Source organism: Montipora foliosa, chromosome 1 (assembly GCF_036669935.1).
Source record: "Montipora foliosa isolate CH-2021 chromosome 1, ASM3666993v2, whole genome shotgun sequence".
In the NCBI taxonomy this organism is placed as follows: Eukaryota; Metazoa; Cnidaria; class Anthozoa; order Scleractinia; family Acroporidae; genus Montipora; species Montipora foliosa.
The window spans coordinates 48969650-48987416 of record NC_090869.1 but is presented as its reverse complement, the minus strand read 5'-3'; the positions used below and the strand labels follow the sequence as shown (position 1 = coordinate 48987416).

General features: G+C 38.4%; 1 protein-coding gene across 1 annotated transcript; it reads left to right on the top strand.

Annotated features, from left to right (window-relative positions):
- The first annotated feature begins 283 nt into the window (after positions 1-283).
- Positions 284-17158, top strand: LOC137978628 (QRFP-like peptide receptor). The gene is made up of 3 exons (XM_068825639.1): positions 284-428; positions 15377-15492; positions 15804-17158. The coding sequence occupies exon 3, from the start codon at positions 15831-15833 to the stop codon at positions 16734-16736; it is 906 nt and encodes a 301-aa protein (XP_068681740.1). The 5' UTR covers positions 284-428; positions 15377-15492; positions 15804-15830; the 3' UTR covers positions 16737-17158.
- The last annotated feature ends 609 nt before the right edge of the window (positions 17159-17767 follow it).

Here is a 17767-nt window from a genome sequence, read left to right as displayed (position 1 = left end):
GCCATGATACAAACCTATTATAACTTCACGCTGGCTATGGAACGACTTATGATTTGTTGTAAAGAGGCGGACGACAATTGCTTCCGACAGAACGGACGAAATTAAAGTACATCATTAGCAAGAATCATATAATTTATATACATGTATTGGAAAAAGTAAACGTTAGAAAGTGCCTCAAACATGTAAAATAAATAGCTAACAACCGTCGTATAAGTACAAAGATAAACAAATCCCAAAATAAAAAAGGTACAGCAATCATTACAAGCACGTATTGAAACGGGTAGACAGAGTATTCCCTCAACTCATGATTGTGAAAAGTGTCTTTTTTTCGGACTGACTTGAAAAGAAGAAAGAGAGACAGTGGGCTAAGGAATTGAAATACTTCGGATCCAGATAAGTTGCAGAAAATTGTGTAGTGTCTACAAAAGGTAACCTGGGAGCATCAATATTTCTTGCATTTAAATTATGGCTATTGTTAAAACAAATCACTTAACAAGGCAAAGAGGGGTAGACTTTTGTACGCCGAACTAAAATGGCGCAATACAAAAGAAATATTAACGACCGGAAAGTTGAACATTTTGAATTCTTGCAAAATATGCTTTATATTTAAAACGAAAATGTTTCAATCTTATTGCGTGAAACAAGGAAAGCCAAATGACTGCGTTCAGCCATCTAATTACAAACGAGGAGAACATGGAAGTTGTACCTTTACAGAGCGCGGGGCCGGACAAAGTAAACACGTTTCACGAAAAACCGTAGAAACTGCGGGAGTCCACCCTAACTGGGTTAAATTAAGGTATTCATAAAACTATTAGAAAACTACCAAGACCAAAAAAGGATTTACTTCGTTGGGATATAATTACACTCATCGTCTGGCTAGCTCGTATAATCCGCTATAGAAACAATAATTTTTTAAAGAAAATGCCAACTGGAAAAACGGATGCTGTGGGACATGATGTAGGTTATACTGTTTGAGAAAAGAAAAGGAAAAGCTAAAAGAAATGGTACAATGATGCTGATAACAAACGGGTGAAGTCATTGTACAAAATGTCTTGTAAAGAATTACCACAGGGTCGTGAAACAGCGAGAAATGTGATGAATACCAAAAGCAAAAACTAGAAATGGGAACAAAATACGCAGAGGCGTTGAGTAGCTATTGGGACCAGCTCTTTCCTGATGAATCACTGGAAGTTTCTACTGGAGGCAATCTCGCGAAAAGTCCTAAAAAGACGAGTGATATGAAATGGGATTGACTCAATATGGACAGTTGAAATGACCAAATTGAGCAGATGGAATAAGGGTGCGATATATTTATTGCTGGTAATTATTGTTGTGTCTGGATTGACATGCTGATGAACTATAAAGAAAAAGGGCGAAATAGGTCTGTAAAATATTCAGACACGAAATGGAAACCAAAATTCTTGTGGGTAAGCAATGGAAGAGAACTCTGCTATCCATTCTTGAGGCACTTAAAAAATCGAATAAAATTGTATTTGAATGGAACGAAGTGCTAGAGCTCTGTACTGTCTTGGGCGGTGTGATCGAACAAAGAAACTAATATCAAATGTTTAAATATTCCGGCCATCAAAAATACGGTTTATTCCGATAAGCCACATTACTTGGTTGCACCATTAAACAAGAAAAGGCCTTCAAGCATTAATTAAATGACTCCCGCTGAACAAAGTAAAAAAAGGGAGAATCGCGTTAATAATTTTTTAAAAAAAATTTCTTTTAATCTGCATATCCAAGAACTAGAATAAACTGGGGAACAAATATTTATATATTATATATGCTAATTACATTTAACATTCAAGTGATAAAATCGGCCAGAACGAGTCTTTACATAGCCCTTCTGTATCGTCATGTCCCATCTCAATTTCTGAAATAGTCACAAGCGGAGACAAGAAAGAGCTGGACTCCAAAGGTAAATCTGTCAACAAGATAGTAAGGCGGTTCTGCAGGCAGAATTCATGGAAAACCATCTCCCACAACAACATTCTAGAAAAACATCTAAATCTAGGTGGACTGCACCTTAGAACTGAACTACAAAAATTTATTTCTTACTGTAGGGATTAGGATATTTGGTCGGGGTTGATTAGAAGCGAAGATCGGTTTACTTTTCCAAAATTTCGAGGTTTTAATATGGCCTTTTTGAATGTTGTTAGTTTGCCCTTACATATTGTGAAATCCGCTTTATGTTGAACCAGAACTATTTTGACATTTTAGCGTTGAATGAGACCCGCCTTGACCAATATTATACCGATGTTTGTGTACAGGGTTATGATATTGTTCGCCCATGATCGTAATCGGTCAGGTGGTGGAGTGTGCATTTATGTAAGAAAGTCAATAAATTTTGTTGACAGAACTGATCTTGTGCCAGAAAACCTCGAAGCTGTTTGCATCGAGGTGACAAAACCGAATAGTAGACCTTTCATTGTTTCATCGATTCATAAGTCGCCTAGCGCACCTGTAGAGCTATTTGATAGCATAGAGCGTACTGTAATGTCTTTAATGTGAACAAGAAATACAATAACCGAGTTTTGTCTTCCGAGTACAGCACGTGTCTTTCGTTCCGCTACTAATCGCCCCAAAGCATGCTGGGGCCGTTACACGAGTCACAAAACGCATGCAATATTACACGTATGATTGGGCAAATAGATAATGAAGACAAGGAAACGTATATTTTAGGTGATCTCAACTGCAACTTTTTAGACCAAACAAATCTCGATAATGACGCCAAGCATTTGTTGCGAATCTTGGAGATATATCGGCTTACGCAATTAATAACTAAGCCTACACGGATAACACAACGGTCGAAATCACTTCTGGATGTATGTATTACTTGCTGTCCTGAGAAAATAATACATTCAGATGTATTTCATGTCGGTCTTAGTGACCATAGCCTAGTTTATGCAGTTCGCAAGATCAATAGCTTACCTAAGTGCAACAGAATAAGGGAAACTGAAGTAAGAAATTTCAAAAACTTTAACAGTGAACGTTTTCTTGAAGACTTGCATGCAATTATCTTTTTATGAAGCTGACGTAAATGCAATGAGGAGCTGCTGGAAGACCATGTTCTTAGAAGTACTCGACTGTCACGCCCCAGTCAGGTCAAAAAGAGTGAGAAAGAGACCCAGCCTTCCCTGGTTATCTAAGGATATCAGGGATAAAAAGTTAGAGCGTGGCCGTCTTAAGCGTATAGCCATGATAAAAAATGACGATGTTAGTTGGGCAAAGTACAGGTCTTCCAGAAATATAGTAAATGTTGCTTTACGTAAAGCTAAAAAAGCTTTTTATGCCTCGCAAATAGAGAATGTAACGGGAAACCCTAAGAAGGCTTGGAAAACCGTTTAATGATATTCTCGGACGTAAACAACGAGCGGATGATGTTAAGGAAATCAAGATTAAACGATCATAGCGTTACGTCGCCAGAAGAAATTGCGGAAAAATTCAATAACTATTTCACTAGCATCGCCGGGCCCTAGCCTTGCCGAGAATATAGATAACAATGAGTGTAACTACAGTCCATTGGTTAATAGGGTTGACAGTAGTTTTCACTTTCAGCCAGTAAGTTCATCTCAGGTCTATAAACTAACAATTCCTTATAATTATCTGTCTGCAAGGCTACTGGGATCGATAAAATATCAGCCAAATTTTTGAAGTGGGCTAGACAAGTTGTTTCTGAATCACACCTGAATGCAGGTTTTCAATAGGTCAATTGTCTCACATGTTTTTCCAAGTGAGTGGACAGTGGCTCGAGTAAACGCCCTTCATAAGAAAGGTCCGCGTAACATTTTGGACAGTTATCAGCCAATTTGAATTCTACCATTAGTAAGCAAAGCTTTCGAAAGGATATTATATAAGCAGCTGGTTGAATATTTAGACGCTGAGAATTTGTTATCAGAGCATCAATTTGGCTTTAGGTGCTCCCACTCCACAGTTTCAGCCTTACTTGACTGTTCGAACGAATGGTATTGCAACATGGATCGCGGCCTTTATAACCAAGTTATCTTTCTTGACCTTCAAAAGGCCTTCGATACGATAAATCACGTGCTCTTGATTGGTAAACTTGAGGCTTGTGGTATTAGAGATGATGCAGTTAATCTTCTTGCTTCCTATTTAGGGGATCGGAAGCAAACATGCCCAGTGAATGGTAAACAATCTGGTTTCAGAGCAATATCTTGTGGAATCCCTCAGGGTTCCATTCTGGGCTCACTTACTTTTGGTATACATTAGTGATTTGCCAAATTGCCTCAAACACACCACACCAAAAATGTTTGCTGACGATACCAGCTTAACAGCCTATGGGAAAAGTATTGAAGAAATCGAATTAGGACTTAATGAAGACTTGGAAAAACTAGATTTTGGCTACAAGCAAATAAGCTAATCCTTAATGTTGCGACGACAGAGTATATGCTCATTGGTTCACGTCAAAGACTGGCTAAGATTCCCTTGGAACCAAATGTATGTATTGGGAGTGATCCGATCAAAAGAGTCAGACATACCAAAATACTTGGGAGTGTATGTTGATGAATCTCTTACGTGGAGCAAGCATATTGAAGAAATATGAAATAAGAAATAAGATTACAGCAGGAATTAGTGCTCTAAAACGGCTTAGAGGTTTTGCAAGTCGAGATGTACTTGTTTCTGTTCATAATGTTCTAATTATGCCTCACTTTGATTATTGTTGAGAGGTTTGGGATTCATTAGGAAGTGTATTAGCTGAAAGGCTTCAGAAGCTCCATAGCAGATGCGCTAGGGTAATTAGCGTTACAAAAACGAGGCTGCACAGTCTGAATTAGCCTTACGTCATCTTGGCTGGAGTTTACTAAGCGAACGCAGATTTCATATTAAGGCTAGGCAAATCTTTAAGGTTCTCCATGACTTGGCACCTGTAAGGCTTTCTAATATCTTTAGGAATTCGTGCTCAGCCAACAGTTATCAACTGAGGAACGCTGATAATAGCTTGGCCCTTCCTTTGCCAAAGACTGAACTTTTAAAGAAGAGTTTCAGCTACAATGGTGCTAGGGTCTGGAATTCCTTACCAAATGAAATACGTAATTGTGAAGCTTTGCCTATGTTTGATAAGCTTATTTCAACCAATAGACCAAATGTCATATAATTATCTATGTCTTAGGGTTATATTAAATGTACGAATAGTTTTAATCATTGTTGTTAGTATATTTAGTATATTTTAATTATTATACTTGACGTTATATTTAATGTATAAATAGTTTTAATCATCGTTGTTAGTACATTTAGTAGATTTTAATCGTTAAAATCGAGGATCCGGTAACTTACAGTACGGACCGAGAAAACGAGGTTAGTAAGATATTTATTATATCTCTGAGGTTAACCGGCGCGCGGGCAAGGAAACTAGTCAAAGTGAAGCGGAAGGTTCAACTGCCACAAAGAATGCCGTGCCAAAATCCCAAAAACTAAATCTTCTTGGCTGTTAAGTTTGAAATAGAGGCTTGCAAGATTCAAACAGTTTTCAGTAGAAGTTTATGCAACAGAAATGACATGAAAAACTCGCTAGATGATGTTTTGTCGAAATTTTAAATTTAGCGGGCTGTACAGCGGGCCGAACTGTAGAATACGGCCCGCTAATTTAGCCAATTACAGCGCGCGTACTATCTGAGAGATATAATAAAATTAACTAATGCGTGAACCACTGACGCAATGTGGAATATGAGCGACTTGCCAAACCCCGTTGGCAAGTTTACCAGAACATCTTTCCTGGAGGTAAAAGCTTTTATCGCGCTTTTCTTTTGAGGGAAAAGCTTAGAGACCCCGAATACGCGGCAAGCTTTCTCCAAAGCACAGTCAACATCTACATCAAGTTTTCCGGCAGCTTCCGACATGTTGTTTTCACAGAGACACATTCCTCAGGTTTGTGAAAGTGTAACATTCCCTGTTATTGGTGGAAATTAGACAATCTATATGACGTCAGGAACAAGCTTTCCTACTAAGTATATCAGACGGGGAAGGGAGTAGAGTGAGTGACACGAGCGACCTGGACCGTCTGAGAGTCAGGCTAAGTAAACAGTAGAAATGGCGGGTTGAAAGTGTTCGAGAAACAAAAATTTTAGCCTTACACACACCATAAAAGAAACTGGAGAAATGATCGTGGGCTTGTTGTAGGACCGAGTGCAGATGAAACTGACCCTTTTGGTAAGTGTATTTTTGTTCAACGTGCATTTCATCGTGCAAGCAACACGATCGACAAATGTTTGTGGAAACGACACCAATGTCCTATTCTACTACAATTTTATGTTTCCTAATTCTGAATCGCTTGGACAAGACCTTCTTCCACGGATTTATCCCTAAAGAGACTGATGCATTGTTTTCCCACGGTACTTTTGCAACAGCAACAGTAATCAGTTTTTAGCAGCGTGGGCAAATTTCCGTGCGGTATTATTATTTTTGTGATTTATATATATATATATGTTTCTGAGATAGAAAGTACAAACAGCACTGAAAATAGTTTTAGATTTTGAATCTCCCTTCAAATTATGGGGTGTACTCTTTTTGGACATTTTTTTTTACTCCATTGCCTAATTGTTTTTCGATGTGCCTCGACAGTCACAAGAAAATTTAGCACTTACGTTATAAACACGTCGTTCTCAGAGATAAAGTGGAATAAAGTACATCAACAGAACTCTTTTTTGACCTTGAACTGACAAAGTTTCCTAACAATCTGTTACATCACGAGCTAGTACGTTTGTCTGTGACTTCTAATTTTAGTGTGATTCCTATTCGCTGGCTTTTGACAGTTGACTCGGAAATGGCTTCTTTCCTTTTCCGTTCGCTTGCTGAGGATTTGCTTGTTTTCTTTTAAAACTCATGCGATTTAAGAAAAATTCATTGCCTAACTAGTGACTTCCACAATACATTTCACTTGAAAAACCGACATAGTCCATGAGCTAAGCAGTAAATCTTGGCCTTGTGGTACCATAAAAGGGCACCACGTTTTGTTTGCTATTTTGAATAGTTAGCACCCTAGAGATCATAAATCGCCATTAAATCAGTCTCAAAATTTCGACACAGTACAATTCTTATTTGAGTGCAATAAAATGTTGATTAAAAAAATCCTCTTCACCAAGCTGTTAGAACAAAATAATTTGACAAACGTTCTTTTAGCAATTGGAAGGATAAATGGATAAATATTTGCTTTTTTCATTTTTCAAAAGTTAAAATACAAAATGCATTATGTAAAAACGAAATTTTCTATCCCTAAAATATTTAACAATATAATTTATGACATATATAGTGGGAAAAGGCGTCCTTAACCACTGGATCCCCAGTAGACAAAAAAACAGATAAGAAGAAAAGAAATTAAAAAATTAAATTTAACAAGACTACTTACCTGGAAGTAGAGATTGAGATTCTTTTACGCCATCTTAGGCTTGAGGGATCTGGTGAGATTGCAGTGCGCATGGATACTTCAGTCCTCAAAGGAGTATGGCCTGTATTTATCATATAAAGATAATGCAGGGAGGAGTCTCTACTAGGGTGGGCAACTGATCCCTCAAGCCTAAGATGACGTAGAAGAATCTCAATCAAACGTCGACTTCTTGTGAGATTTTGAAGCCATGATAAATGCAGGATTAAACACATCAAAGCAACATAAAGCTCTTTACTCCCAGCCCATCCTGGAAAGAACATCACATGAAATCTTATCACCTGCTTCAGTACATTGATATGTTAACTGTTATTAACTTCAACTTCACTAAAATGCTGAGGCTCAATTCAGGCCTTATAGATTGCTTCAGCAAAAGAATTTTTGTGTTGAGTAGGCACACAATAATGTTTAGCAAACGTTTGCTCTGAGGACCATCCCCCTGTGCGAAGTATAGTCATTAGAGGTACTCCTGCTCGTGAAGCTGCTGATCGATGAGGATGAGGAACTTCGTGTGCTATGTGCACTAAATCTAGTGGTGTCAATACCAGTTAGTTTAAGCATAGACATTATCCAGCGCCCAAGAGTACTAGCACTGACAGCATGATAAGGCTTTTGGTATGTCAAAAACAACTGGGTTTCTTTCTTTCTTTTCCTGGCACACGAGCTGAGGTGAGGCTGGGGCTCTTGATTTACTGCCTCCCATATTGTTTATGTAGCAAACAGTGGTTGTGTTATCTGACATGACACGTATGTGCTTGTTACTTATATTGTTGCACAATAAATATAATATAAAGAGGACTGCTTTGAGTTCCAGCTCATTATCCACATTGGACCACCGACCACCTGTGGTCTGGTTGTATTTGCCACATGAGCTTATCTACTTTAGGTGTGACTAACGACTGAGTACAGTTAGCGGGTCGAATTATAAGAGAATGAAGGGGTAGTTTCTAAAGAAACTGTGGTGCTGCGTCGGTGGGGAAGTAGTATACAAAAATTTGGTTTATCAACGGAGTTGATAATGTAAATTGACCACCGTACAGAGATTCTAAAAGCTGACGTTTAGAGCGTTAGCCCCTCGTCAGAGCCCTTCGCTCTGACGAAGGGCTAACGCTCGAAACGTCAGCTTTTAGAATCTCTGTACGGTGGTCAATTTACATTATCAACTCCGTTGATAAACCAAAAGAATTATAACAGACCCAACTTCTCCTTAAGTTTCTCTTCATCAGGCTTTTTCGTTTTAAACACCAAATGATTAATCATTTGACAAAACCGTTCATCAATACCTGCATCAACCTTCTACTGCATTTTTCCTGGCGGTTCGTCGGCGATAGTGCTGCCATCTTCATTGTCTGTGGCATGGTCATAGTCAGATAGAACATCACAGTCCCCGTCATCCGCATTCCAGACGTCCGGCCGTGTCATTGTTTGCTCCAACAGATCAAATTTTCTATCTCAAGTCTCGGATCGATTCCGATAGCATAGCTCCGAACTATTGAAACTCGCTCTCGCCACTGGTAGCGGATTTTCGCGCCGTTTCTTTCACTGAGACATTAGGCGAATGTATTACCCGACTATTGGTTTCATCGCAATAAGTCTTATAAAAAGAGACCTCTTTGCTACAACCTGCCGTACTTTCAGTACTCAGAGAAAATGTCTGGTCTTTCTGCAGGTCTTTGTCTTTCTGAGTTGTCGTAGGCTTGACCATTTTCATTGAGGTCGCAAGTGTGCTGCCACGAGCACGCGGTCAACTTACTCGGTGATTCTCACAACAATATTTCCACTTTTCCCCAACAAGGGGGCTCATTTAAGTGCCTCTTCGGAGCAATGATAGTTCTGAACGGTCGTTATAAAATGTAAAGTCCATAAAAAAGGCAAGAAAAATGCTACCATTTTTCTGCTGTCCTCAAAGTACAATCACGCGTACCGCACTGAAGTACGCGTGCGCAATCCAATCTCACATGATCCCTCAAGCCGATGACGTAGAAGAATTCTTGATAATGCTCTTTGTATCTTACTTACCACTTGATAGTTTTAAATTTTTACTGTCTTCATATTTTTACCTTTTACGGTTAGAGAGTACTGAAAAAATTCATAAAATATCTTTTATATCATTAAGTAACTTCCTAGTTTTCTCCCTCTTTTCGTGATGAGTCTGGGTGTGTTTAGTTTGATAGGTGAAAGCACAGCTTCTAGTACCCTCACTTTTCTCCGCGGTTGCTTTGATTAATATCATTTTTCTCGTTCATTATGCAACAAGGCGTTTTTCAACATTTTTTTAAACACGTTAACTTACGGCAAAGTTGCTTTTTATTGAAAACCTACCCTTTTTGAGATAAATATTGTCATTAAAAACTGAACTACAGATATCAGAAGTCCAACAGTTTCATTCGCTCGCCGGGCACAGGCTATAAGTCCATATACCTTCTGTACCTAATATGGTCAAGGAACGCGTTAGCAATATAAAGCGAGTCATTTTTTACCAAATAAAATCAACATGGAAGAGTTGTTGATCCTGGAGTTTTGTAATAAAACAATTATTCTACTCGGGTTTGCTGGATATAAAATGATTATAACCAACTTGGCCCCATGCACCTCGTTGGTTATCTCTAAGTTCAGATCCTTGTCTTTACTTGGTAAAAATCTACACACAGCTGAGTAGGCTAATTGGTCTCTAATCTTCAACAGTTTTTGGATCGCCTCTCTTATACAACAGGATGACTATAGTTTCGTTCCAGGTCTTGCGAATTTTGCTTTGTTTGAGACATTCAGTGAAAAGCCTTGCTAACCTGCCGTGGATGCAGTGGCCAGCATCACGAAGGAGGTCCATGGTCAGTAACATTTTCGGGACCTGGGGCTTTTCCCCCTGACCTGAGTGGATTACCCCCTCTCGTTGCCAAGCACCTGCCCTGTTTGATCTTATATGATTTCTATTGGCAACTTGAGTACTTCATTCTTTATTTCTTTTCTCCCACACAACTTTTTGTTGTCTTGTTTGATTTTATGGCTTTGGAGCATTAATAAAGCACTTAATCTTTGAGGAGTAGATCTTTTAAAAAATAGAGGGAGCAATGTTGAGAAAACTATCACAGCTTTTTTAAAGAACAACCTTGACGTATCATCTTGTTGGATAACATGTTGTGCCATAAATATGTTTAATATGACAACCAAAGCTGACACTAAAGACAGATTAGAATTAAGTGATGGTCGAGTTCTCACGTCGGATATTGTCTTATTTTCATTGGTGTATCCGTTGTGGTTTAATTTTGTTTTGTGTTTGAAGTTTTTTAAAACCAGTTATTTTTGCCCAACTGGTTTTTTTTAATCAACTGTCTAAAAAAGGGAATTTTCCTTTTTTTGTGGGTGTAGTTAAAAAACGGGGGCTCGGTTTTTTTGTTTTTTTGTTTTTTTTGGGGGGCGGGGGGGGGGGAAGGTTCAAAAAAAGAACTCCCTTCTACTCAACTACCCCTCCCTTTGCAAAACGACTGCTTTCATTTCAAGATAAATTCTAGTTTATTAATATTGTAACAGTACAAATAATACCATTGTTACGTTTAATGGTAATGTAGTTAATTTCCAGTTGTGCACTGCTGTATTTAGTTGAAAATCTGATAAACAAATATTTATAAATCTTGTATTATACAATTTATATTGACAAAGGAATGATTTATGAGTATCACTGCTATTTTCATTATGAAAAGTAGTCCTACTTGTGAAAGAAAGAAAAGGGGTTAACTCTGAAAAAGGGCTAACACTCGAAACTTCAGCTTTCAAATTTCTTTACGGTGGTCAATTTACCACATTAACTCAGGTGATAAACCCTTTTCTTTATTTCACTTCCCCACTGACACAGCACTACAGCTTCTTTACAAACTAAGCCCCTTTATCCTACATGTGAAAGAATGTAAACCTGCAGTCTTCCTAACCTCACTGGCCACTACTCTCGAGCTGATTTACAATTCAAGACGGGAGATCGTCGTGATTGGTGACCTAAACTTCGATCTGTTTTCAGATCACAATGACATCAAGAAATTTAAGGATTTGTGTGATCAGTTCCAGTTGACAAATTCAATCGAAACGCCTACTAGAGTTACCGAATCTACAGCGACCTTACTTGATCTTATTCTCTCCAGTCATCCTGACCATTATGCAAAATGCGGCTCACTTCACTTGGGCATTAGCGACCATGATTTGATATACACTGTAAGAAAACAGAGACTTCCGAAACCTCCCCCAAAGCAAATTTATTATCGAAGTATGAAAAATTTTGATATTGAATTATTCATCCGTGATCTTAAGAATGTCCCGTTAGGAAAGTGCATATATATTTGAGAATGTTGATGATATCTGGTCCCACTGGAAAGGCCTGTATAATGAAGTGCTTGATTCACATGCGCCTATTAAGAGGATTCGTGTACGGGGAGACCAATTACCATGGATCACACCTGACATAAAGCTTCATATCTCTCGTCGTTGCCAACTGTACAGAGCTTTTCGTAAAAACCCTTCGGCTGAAAACTGAGACGCCTTCAAGAGACAAAGGAACAAGGTTACCTCGCTGAAGCGTAAAGCTCTACGCGGCTACTTTGTTAGTGCAAAGTCTAATAAATCTAGCCCAAGGAAATTCTGGAGTAAACTGAAGCCTCTCTTACCGAACACGCGTGGGTCGTACTTGGGTAAAATAACTCTCATTGAAAATGGTCAAGTTCATAATAAACCCCAAGGAGTGGCTGAGATATTTAACAACTTTTTCGCCGAGTCAGGACTAAGCCATTCTTTGGCTCTCACTGAATCTGAGTTCGACAAACATCCCAGTGTATACCTAATCAATGAAATGGCTGATGATCAAGATCAAGGGTTCTCCTTTAATTTCCAGCCTGTTACTGCTAAATATGTGTTGAACATGCTATTAGATCTAAATGGATCCAAGGCAACTGGCGTGGACGGTATTTCCCCGAGGCTCCTGAAAGCGACTGCTCCTGCTTTGGCGACCCCCTTGACTCGCTTGTTAAATTATTGTCTCGAACAATCTTGTTGGGTTAGCGAGTGGAAATCTAGCAAAATCAGTCCAGTTTTTAAAAAGGGATGTGAAGCTACCAAAGTTAATTATCGTCCCATCTCAATTTTACTAATTTTACCCTGTGTAGATTTTTGAACGAATTATGTATAATCAACTGTATAACTACTTTGTTTCACGCCGTCTACTCTCCGACAGTCTGTCTGGCTTCTTAAAGGGGCATTCTTGTTGCACGGCATTGCTGAAGATTACAGAGGACTGGAGAGAAGCATTAGATGAGAGACAAACAGCCTCTGCGGTGTCTATAGATCTGAGTAAGGCATTTGACACTATATGCCACTGCCTCCTGATAAGGAAGTTAGCGGCATATGGGCTTCTGGACCACTCCATTCAATTGATCCGCTCTTACCGTATCAATCGTAAGCAACGAGTCAAAATAGAGAACGCTTATTCCAACTGGCGTGTAGTCCAATGTGGTGTCCCGCAAGGATATCTTCTTGGACCGCTTTTGCTTAATATATATATTAACCCGTATTACCAAGAATATGGAATTGAGGCTCTACGCAGATGACACAAACGGTTATGCTGCTAGTAACTCACCTGCGACCTTGGAATTCTATATCAATTGTGACCTGGCGAGATTATCACATTGGCTTGAAGATAACGACCTCACCATCAATGCCACTAAGACGCAGGCTATGATTGTTGGCAAATCCAACTATAATTATGAGCTCACCTTAAAGTCAAATAACATTCTGACTATCGATGAACTTAAGTTGCTGGGAGTGACGATTGACAATAAGCTCACTTTTTCTTCACATATTAAATTGGTTCTTAGTAAAATTCATGCAAATATAGCCGCCTTGCGCAGAATTAGGAATTTTATTGATGTGACAATGGGGTTAAACTATATAAATCGTACATTCTACCTCATTTTGACTATTGTAGTCCTCTTCTAATAGGAATTAATAAAACTTTATCTGATAAGTTAGAAAATGCCAATTATTACGTACTTAGAACTCTCTTCAATCTACCTAAGTCTACTAGTTACGAGCAGATCTTGTTGCAGTATAATTTGGATTCCATTAAGCATAGGCGCCTGGCTAAGCTCTGACACTTGTGTACAAAGGCTATCCCAATTATATAAGTAATATGTTTAGAATCAAAAACTGTGCTTACAATCTTCGCAGCAAATGAATGGTAGCAGACTCGATCAGCCGGCCCCCAATACTAGTTTTAAACACAGATCTTTTTCGTATACTGCGTGCCGCCTCTGGAACAATATAGCTTTGCATGTTATAAGGAGGCCCCAAACCTTAAGAACTTTGTGGCCAAACTAAAGAAACTTAAGTTGAGCCAGGACGAGTGTCGTTGTAATTCCTGCTCTACTTAGATGCTATTTTAAATTTATAGTATGGATAGGTAATTTTATTATAGATTCTTAGTTTAGTATTTTCTTAATTTATATACTATTGTAGATACACGTACATTTTTGTAACGAGTCTTTTTTTAGGCTCATCAATGTCACGTGTTTAAATAAAGTTTTTCAGTTTCAGTTTTCAGTTTCAAAGAATGCCTTACTTCTGCCAACCATGAGCCAATATTCTTAACCCGAACCAAGACAACGATTGTTTTAGACCGTAAACACTGCAAATAAGTGATTACCTTAATCACTATAATGCGTGCCAATCCCTTACCTAGAATGCAGTACCTGATTCTTGCAGACCGCAAACTAAGTGTACCTCGCGGTAAAAGCTAACCGTTTTAAAATGGGTGCTTAGACTTAAATAATACTGCTTCTCAGTGCTATTTGAAATGAGTGCTTTAAAGACTTAAACACTGTTTATCAGTGCTATTTAAGCAATAGAGGACGTTTCCTGTGTTTCCATACCCTCATCTAAACACGAGGAAGAGTTGGGAGAATTCGAGACAATGTCGAGAATTCTCCGAACTCCCCCGAGTGTTTAGATGAGGCTATGGAAACGCGGGAAAACGTCCTCTATTGCTTTTATAAAATATTTCTCAAAATAATTCGACAAATTAAGAAAAATGCTGTTTTTTTTACTTCTTGATTGAAACAGATTTTCTTGATACACGCTCATATCAGTCCTACCAACCAATCAAAACGCGCGTTCGACAATACATAACCAATTAAAATAGCCGTGTTTCCATACTCTCATCTAAACCAAGAGAGTATGAAGGTAAGAGAGGTAATCCCTCATATTGGCCCTATTCCCATCGTAATCCCTCTTAAGTTATTTTTAGATCTCCTGCGAGATCCGGTATTCTCACGAGGGTTAACTGATAGCCAATCATATGTCCCCATTTTTACCAATGTTGGCAGCTGAGTGAATTGCCACGCAATGATTCGCGTCCTTCGTGAAAATCGGGACATCTGATTGGCTATCAGTTCACCCTTGTGGGAATACCGGATCACGCAGCAGATCTAAAAGTAACCTAACAGGGATTACGATGGGAATAGGTCCAATATGAGGGATTACCTCTCTTACCTTCATACTCTCTTGTCTAAACACAGCAATTGACCAGTGAGAGTGCGCGTACTATCCTAATTATTTTATAGTTGCAGGCAGTCTGCATTTGTCATACACATCCTGAAATGCTAACTGTTTCAAATGAGTGCGTTAAACCTAATGGAGAGCTTACCCTAACCACTAAGCTGAGCATTTAACCCTTAAACACTAAAAATTATTGTTTTTATGCATAAATAATTATTATTGTCTTTGATAGCATCAGAGACAACAATCTATCATAATAATCTTAAAATTATTTCTCTAGTTTATTTTATACATACTCCATAAAATTAATTACAGAAAGGTATCCAAATGTGTTAAAATGGGCAGTGTTCTATAAAAATTAAACCAGTGAAAAAAAAATTTAACTGGTTTGAAAAAAAAATGAATGTTTCAAACCAAAACATATCCCCTTCGCTTCCACAGAAAAGACTAACGATTGTGGACTAGGGATTTCCTTCAAAGAAACTTTGTTGCCAGCGAGATCCGAGCCCAGAAACGGAAGAGGCACAACAGATAACTTACTGAGTTATACGTCTACGGTAAGGTTTACCGGTTTTTATACCCACAAAAAACACATTGAAATGAAAAAGCACCGTAAAGTTTGAGTTTTTCATTATCACGGTATTGTGATTGTCTTTGCCGTCATCTCTACCACAAACATTTTGAACAGGGTTTAAAGTAGTCCATTTATTAGCCAAGATACTCACTCGTTGCAAAACTAAAATTATATCATTAATAATTATAAGAGTTTAGAGTGTCTTGTTTTAGTTTGCAATAAATCACCAAGGCAGTTTCCGTTTCGGCCCATATCCTTTTGAAAATAACATGTGGTCCGTTTTTTTTTCGACAGGTTTATTGCCAGAAGGAAAATTCCAACATGATGTTTCCTTCTTCTCTGTGCACCACGCTGCTTGTTCTGCATGGAACAGAACTTTTTGTCATAGTGGCTTTCAATTTTATCACCATTCTTGTTTTCGTAAAAAATCGTTGTCTTCGTAAGCGTAGCATGTACTTGATACTTAATCTGGCAGTTGCAGACATGTTAGTTGGGGCATTTTCGGTATCATATACCTACCTTGAATTGGGAATCATGTGCAACATTTGGAAAGTAAAAAATTCTATAGGCCTAGGGTTTGACGTTCTCGTTTGGTTGTGGAGTGTGTTTCCTATCGCTTCCCTGACAAACCTTGCGGTGATTTCCATAGAAAGGGCGCATGCGACTTTTCGACCATTCAAACATCGCGTTATATCAAAACGGGCTTATGGTGCAATCATCGCTGCCAGTTGGCTTCTTTCTGTCTCGTTAACGAGTTATTTGCAATCTACACATAAAACAAGAAAAGGCCTTTATTTTTACGTATGGAATTCATTTAATGCAATTTGTCTTTTTGTTATCTCTGTTTCTTACGTATCCATTGCTGTAAAAGTTTATTGCGGCATACCTACTCAGCACCTTCATGCAGTCAGTAGAGAGAGAAAACTGACCACGACATTGTTTATCGTGACTTTAGTATCTTTACTGCTGTGGCTGCCGTATACAGTTTGCTCTTTTCTGTACTTCTCCACCGACATTTTAACGTCCCTTTCCCCGTTAACAAATGATTTGTTGAATCATGTGTGTATCATTGTTTACTTTGCGAACTCACTTGTTAATCCCATTTTGTACGCAACAAGGATGCCAGAATTTAGAGGAGCTCTTATATTACTTTGTCGTCGAAACGAAATCCATGTTGCGCCGTTTTCGCAAGGGAATAGTTTTACAATTAGATCTGAGAGAAAATAAAATAGAAAATGAGTCATGTAAATAACCGTAGAGAAGAAGAGATTTTTGGAAGAAAAGAAGGGAATATTCTTGGACCACCTTTTGTGAATACTTTTTTGATATTTGTGTTTTTTATTTTAAGCAGAAAAACTGTATAAAAGGGAACAACTTATGAATGATTCCCTTGCTAGAATTACTGTATAAGCTTCTGTCCGCCGAGAACAAAAAATGCAGTTTATTACTTTACCCCTGGCTGAGATGGAATTAATATTCGCTTTGGAAAGAGCTGTAAACTGTTGGAGAGTATTGTTGCAGTTTGTCTGCGTCCCGGTGTAAATAAAATACACACATGAGGTATTGAAATCTCACACAGAAGGTGGCCTAAGAAGCGATGAGAATGTATAAGGCTTAAAAAACTGATTATAATGATTCTCAATGATATTAGCAAGGCTTCAATAAAAGAATAGTTCTTTTAAGTTCAAATGAGGCAGCATTGTATACAAGAAGCTTCGTGAAAGCAAGATAATTTTTTTCCAATAGAGATAACAAATACTTATCCAATCTAACGGTAAGACTAAAACCAATTTCAACTAGTACATCCTGGTTTTACGTTACTTGCCCTGCTGCTTCTAGTTATTTTCTGTTTTTTTGTTTTGTTTTACTGACTGTAATTGGCCGGTCGTTAATTACCTTTAGTAGTCGTTTGAGCACTTGAAGGAAACCAAGAGAGTATGAAAGTAAGAGAGGTAATCCCTCATATTGGCCCCATTCCCATCGTAATCCCTCTTAGGTATTCGGTATTCCCACGAGGGTTAACTGATAGCCAATCATATGTCCCCTTTTTTCGCGAATGATGCGAATCATTGTATGGGAATTCGCTCAGCTGTCAACATTGGTAAAAATGGGGACATACGATTGGCTATCAGTTACCTCTCGTGGAAATACCGGATCTCGCAGGAGATCTAAAAATAACTTAAGAAGGATTACGATGGGAATAGGGCCAATATGAGGGATTACTTCTCTCACCTTCATACTCTCTTGAGGAAACCCAT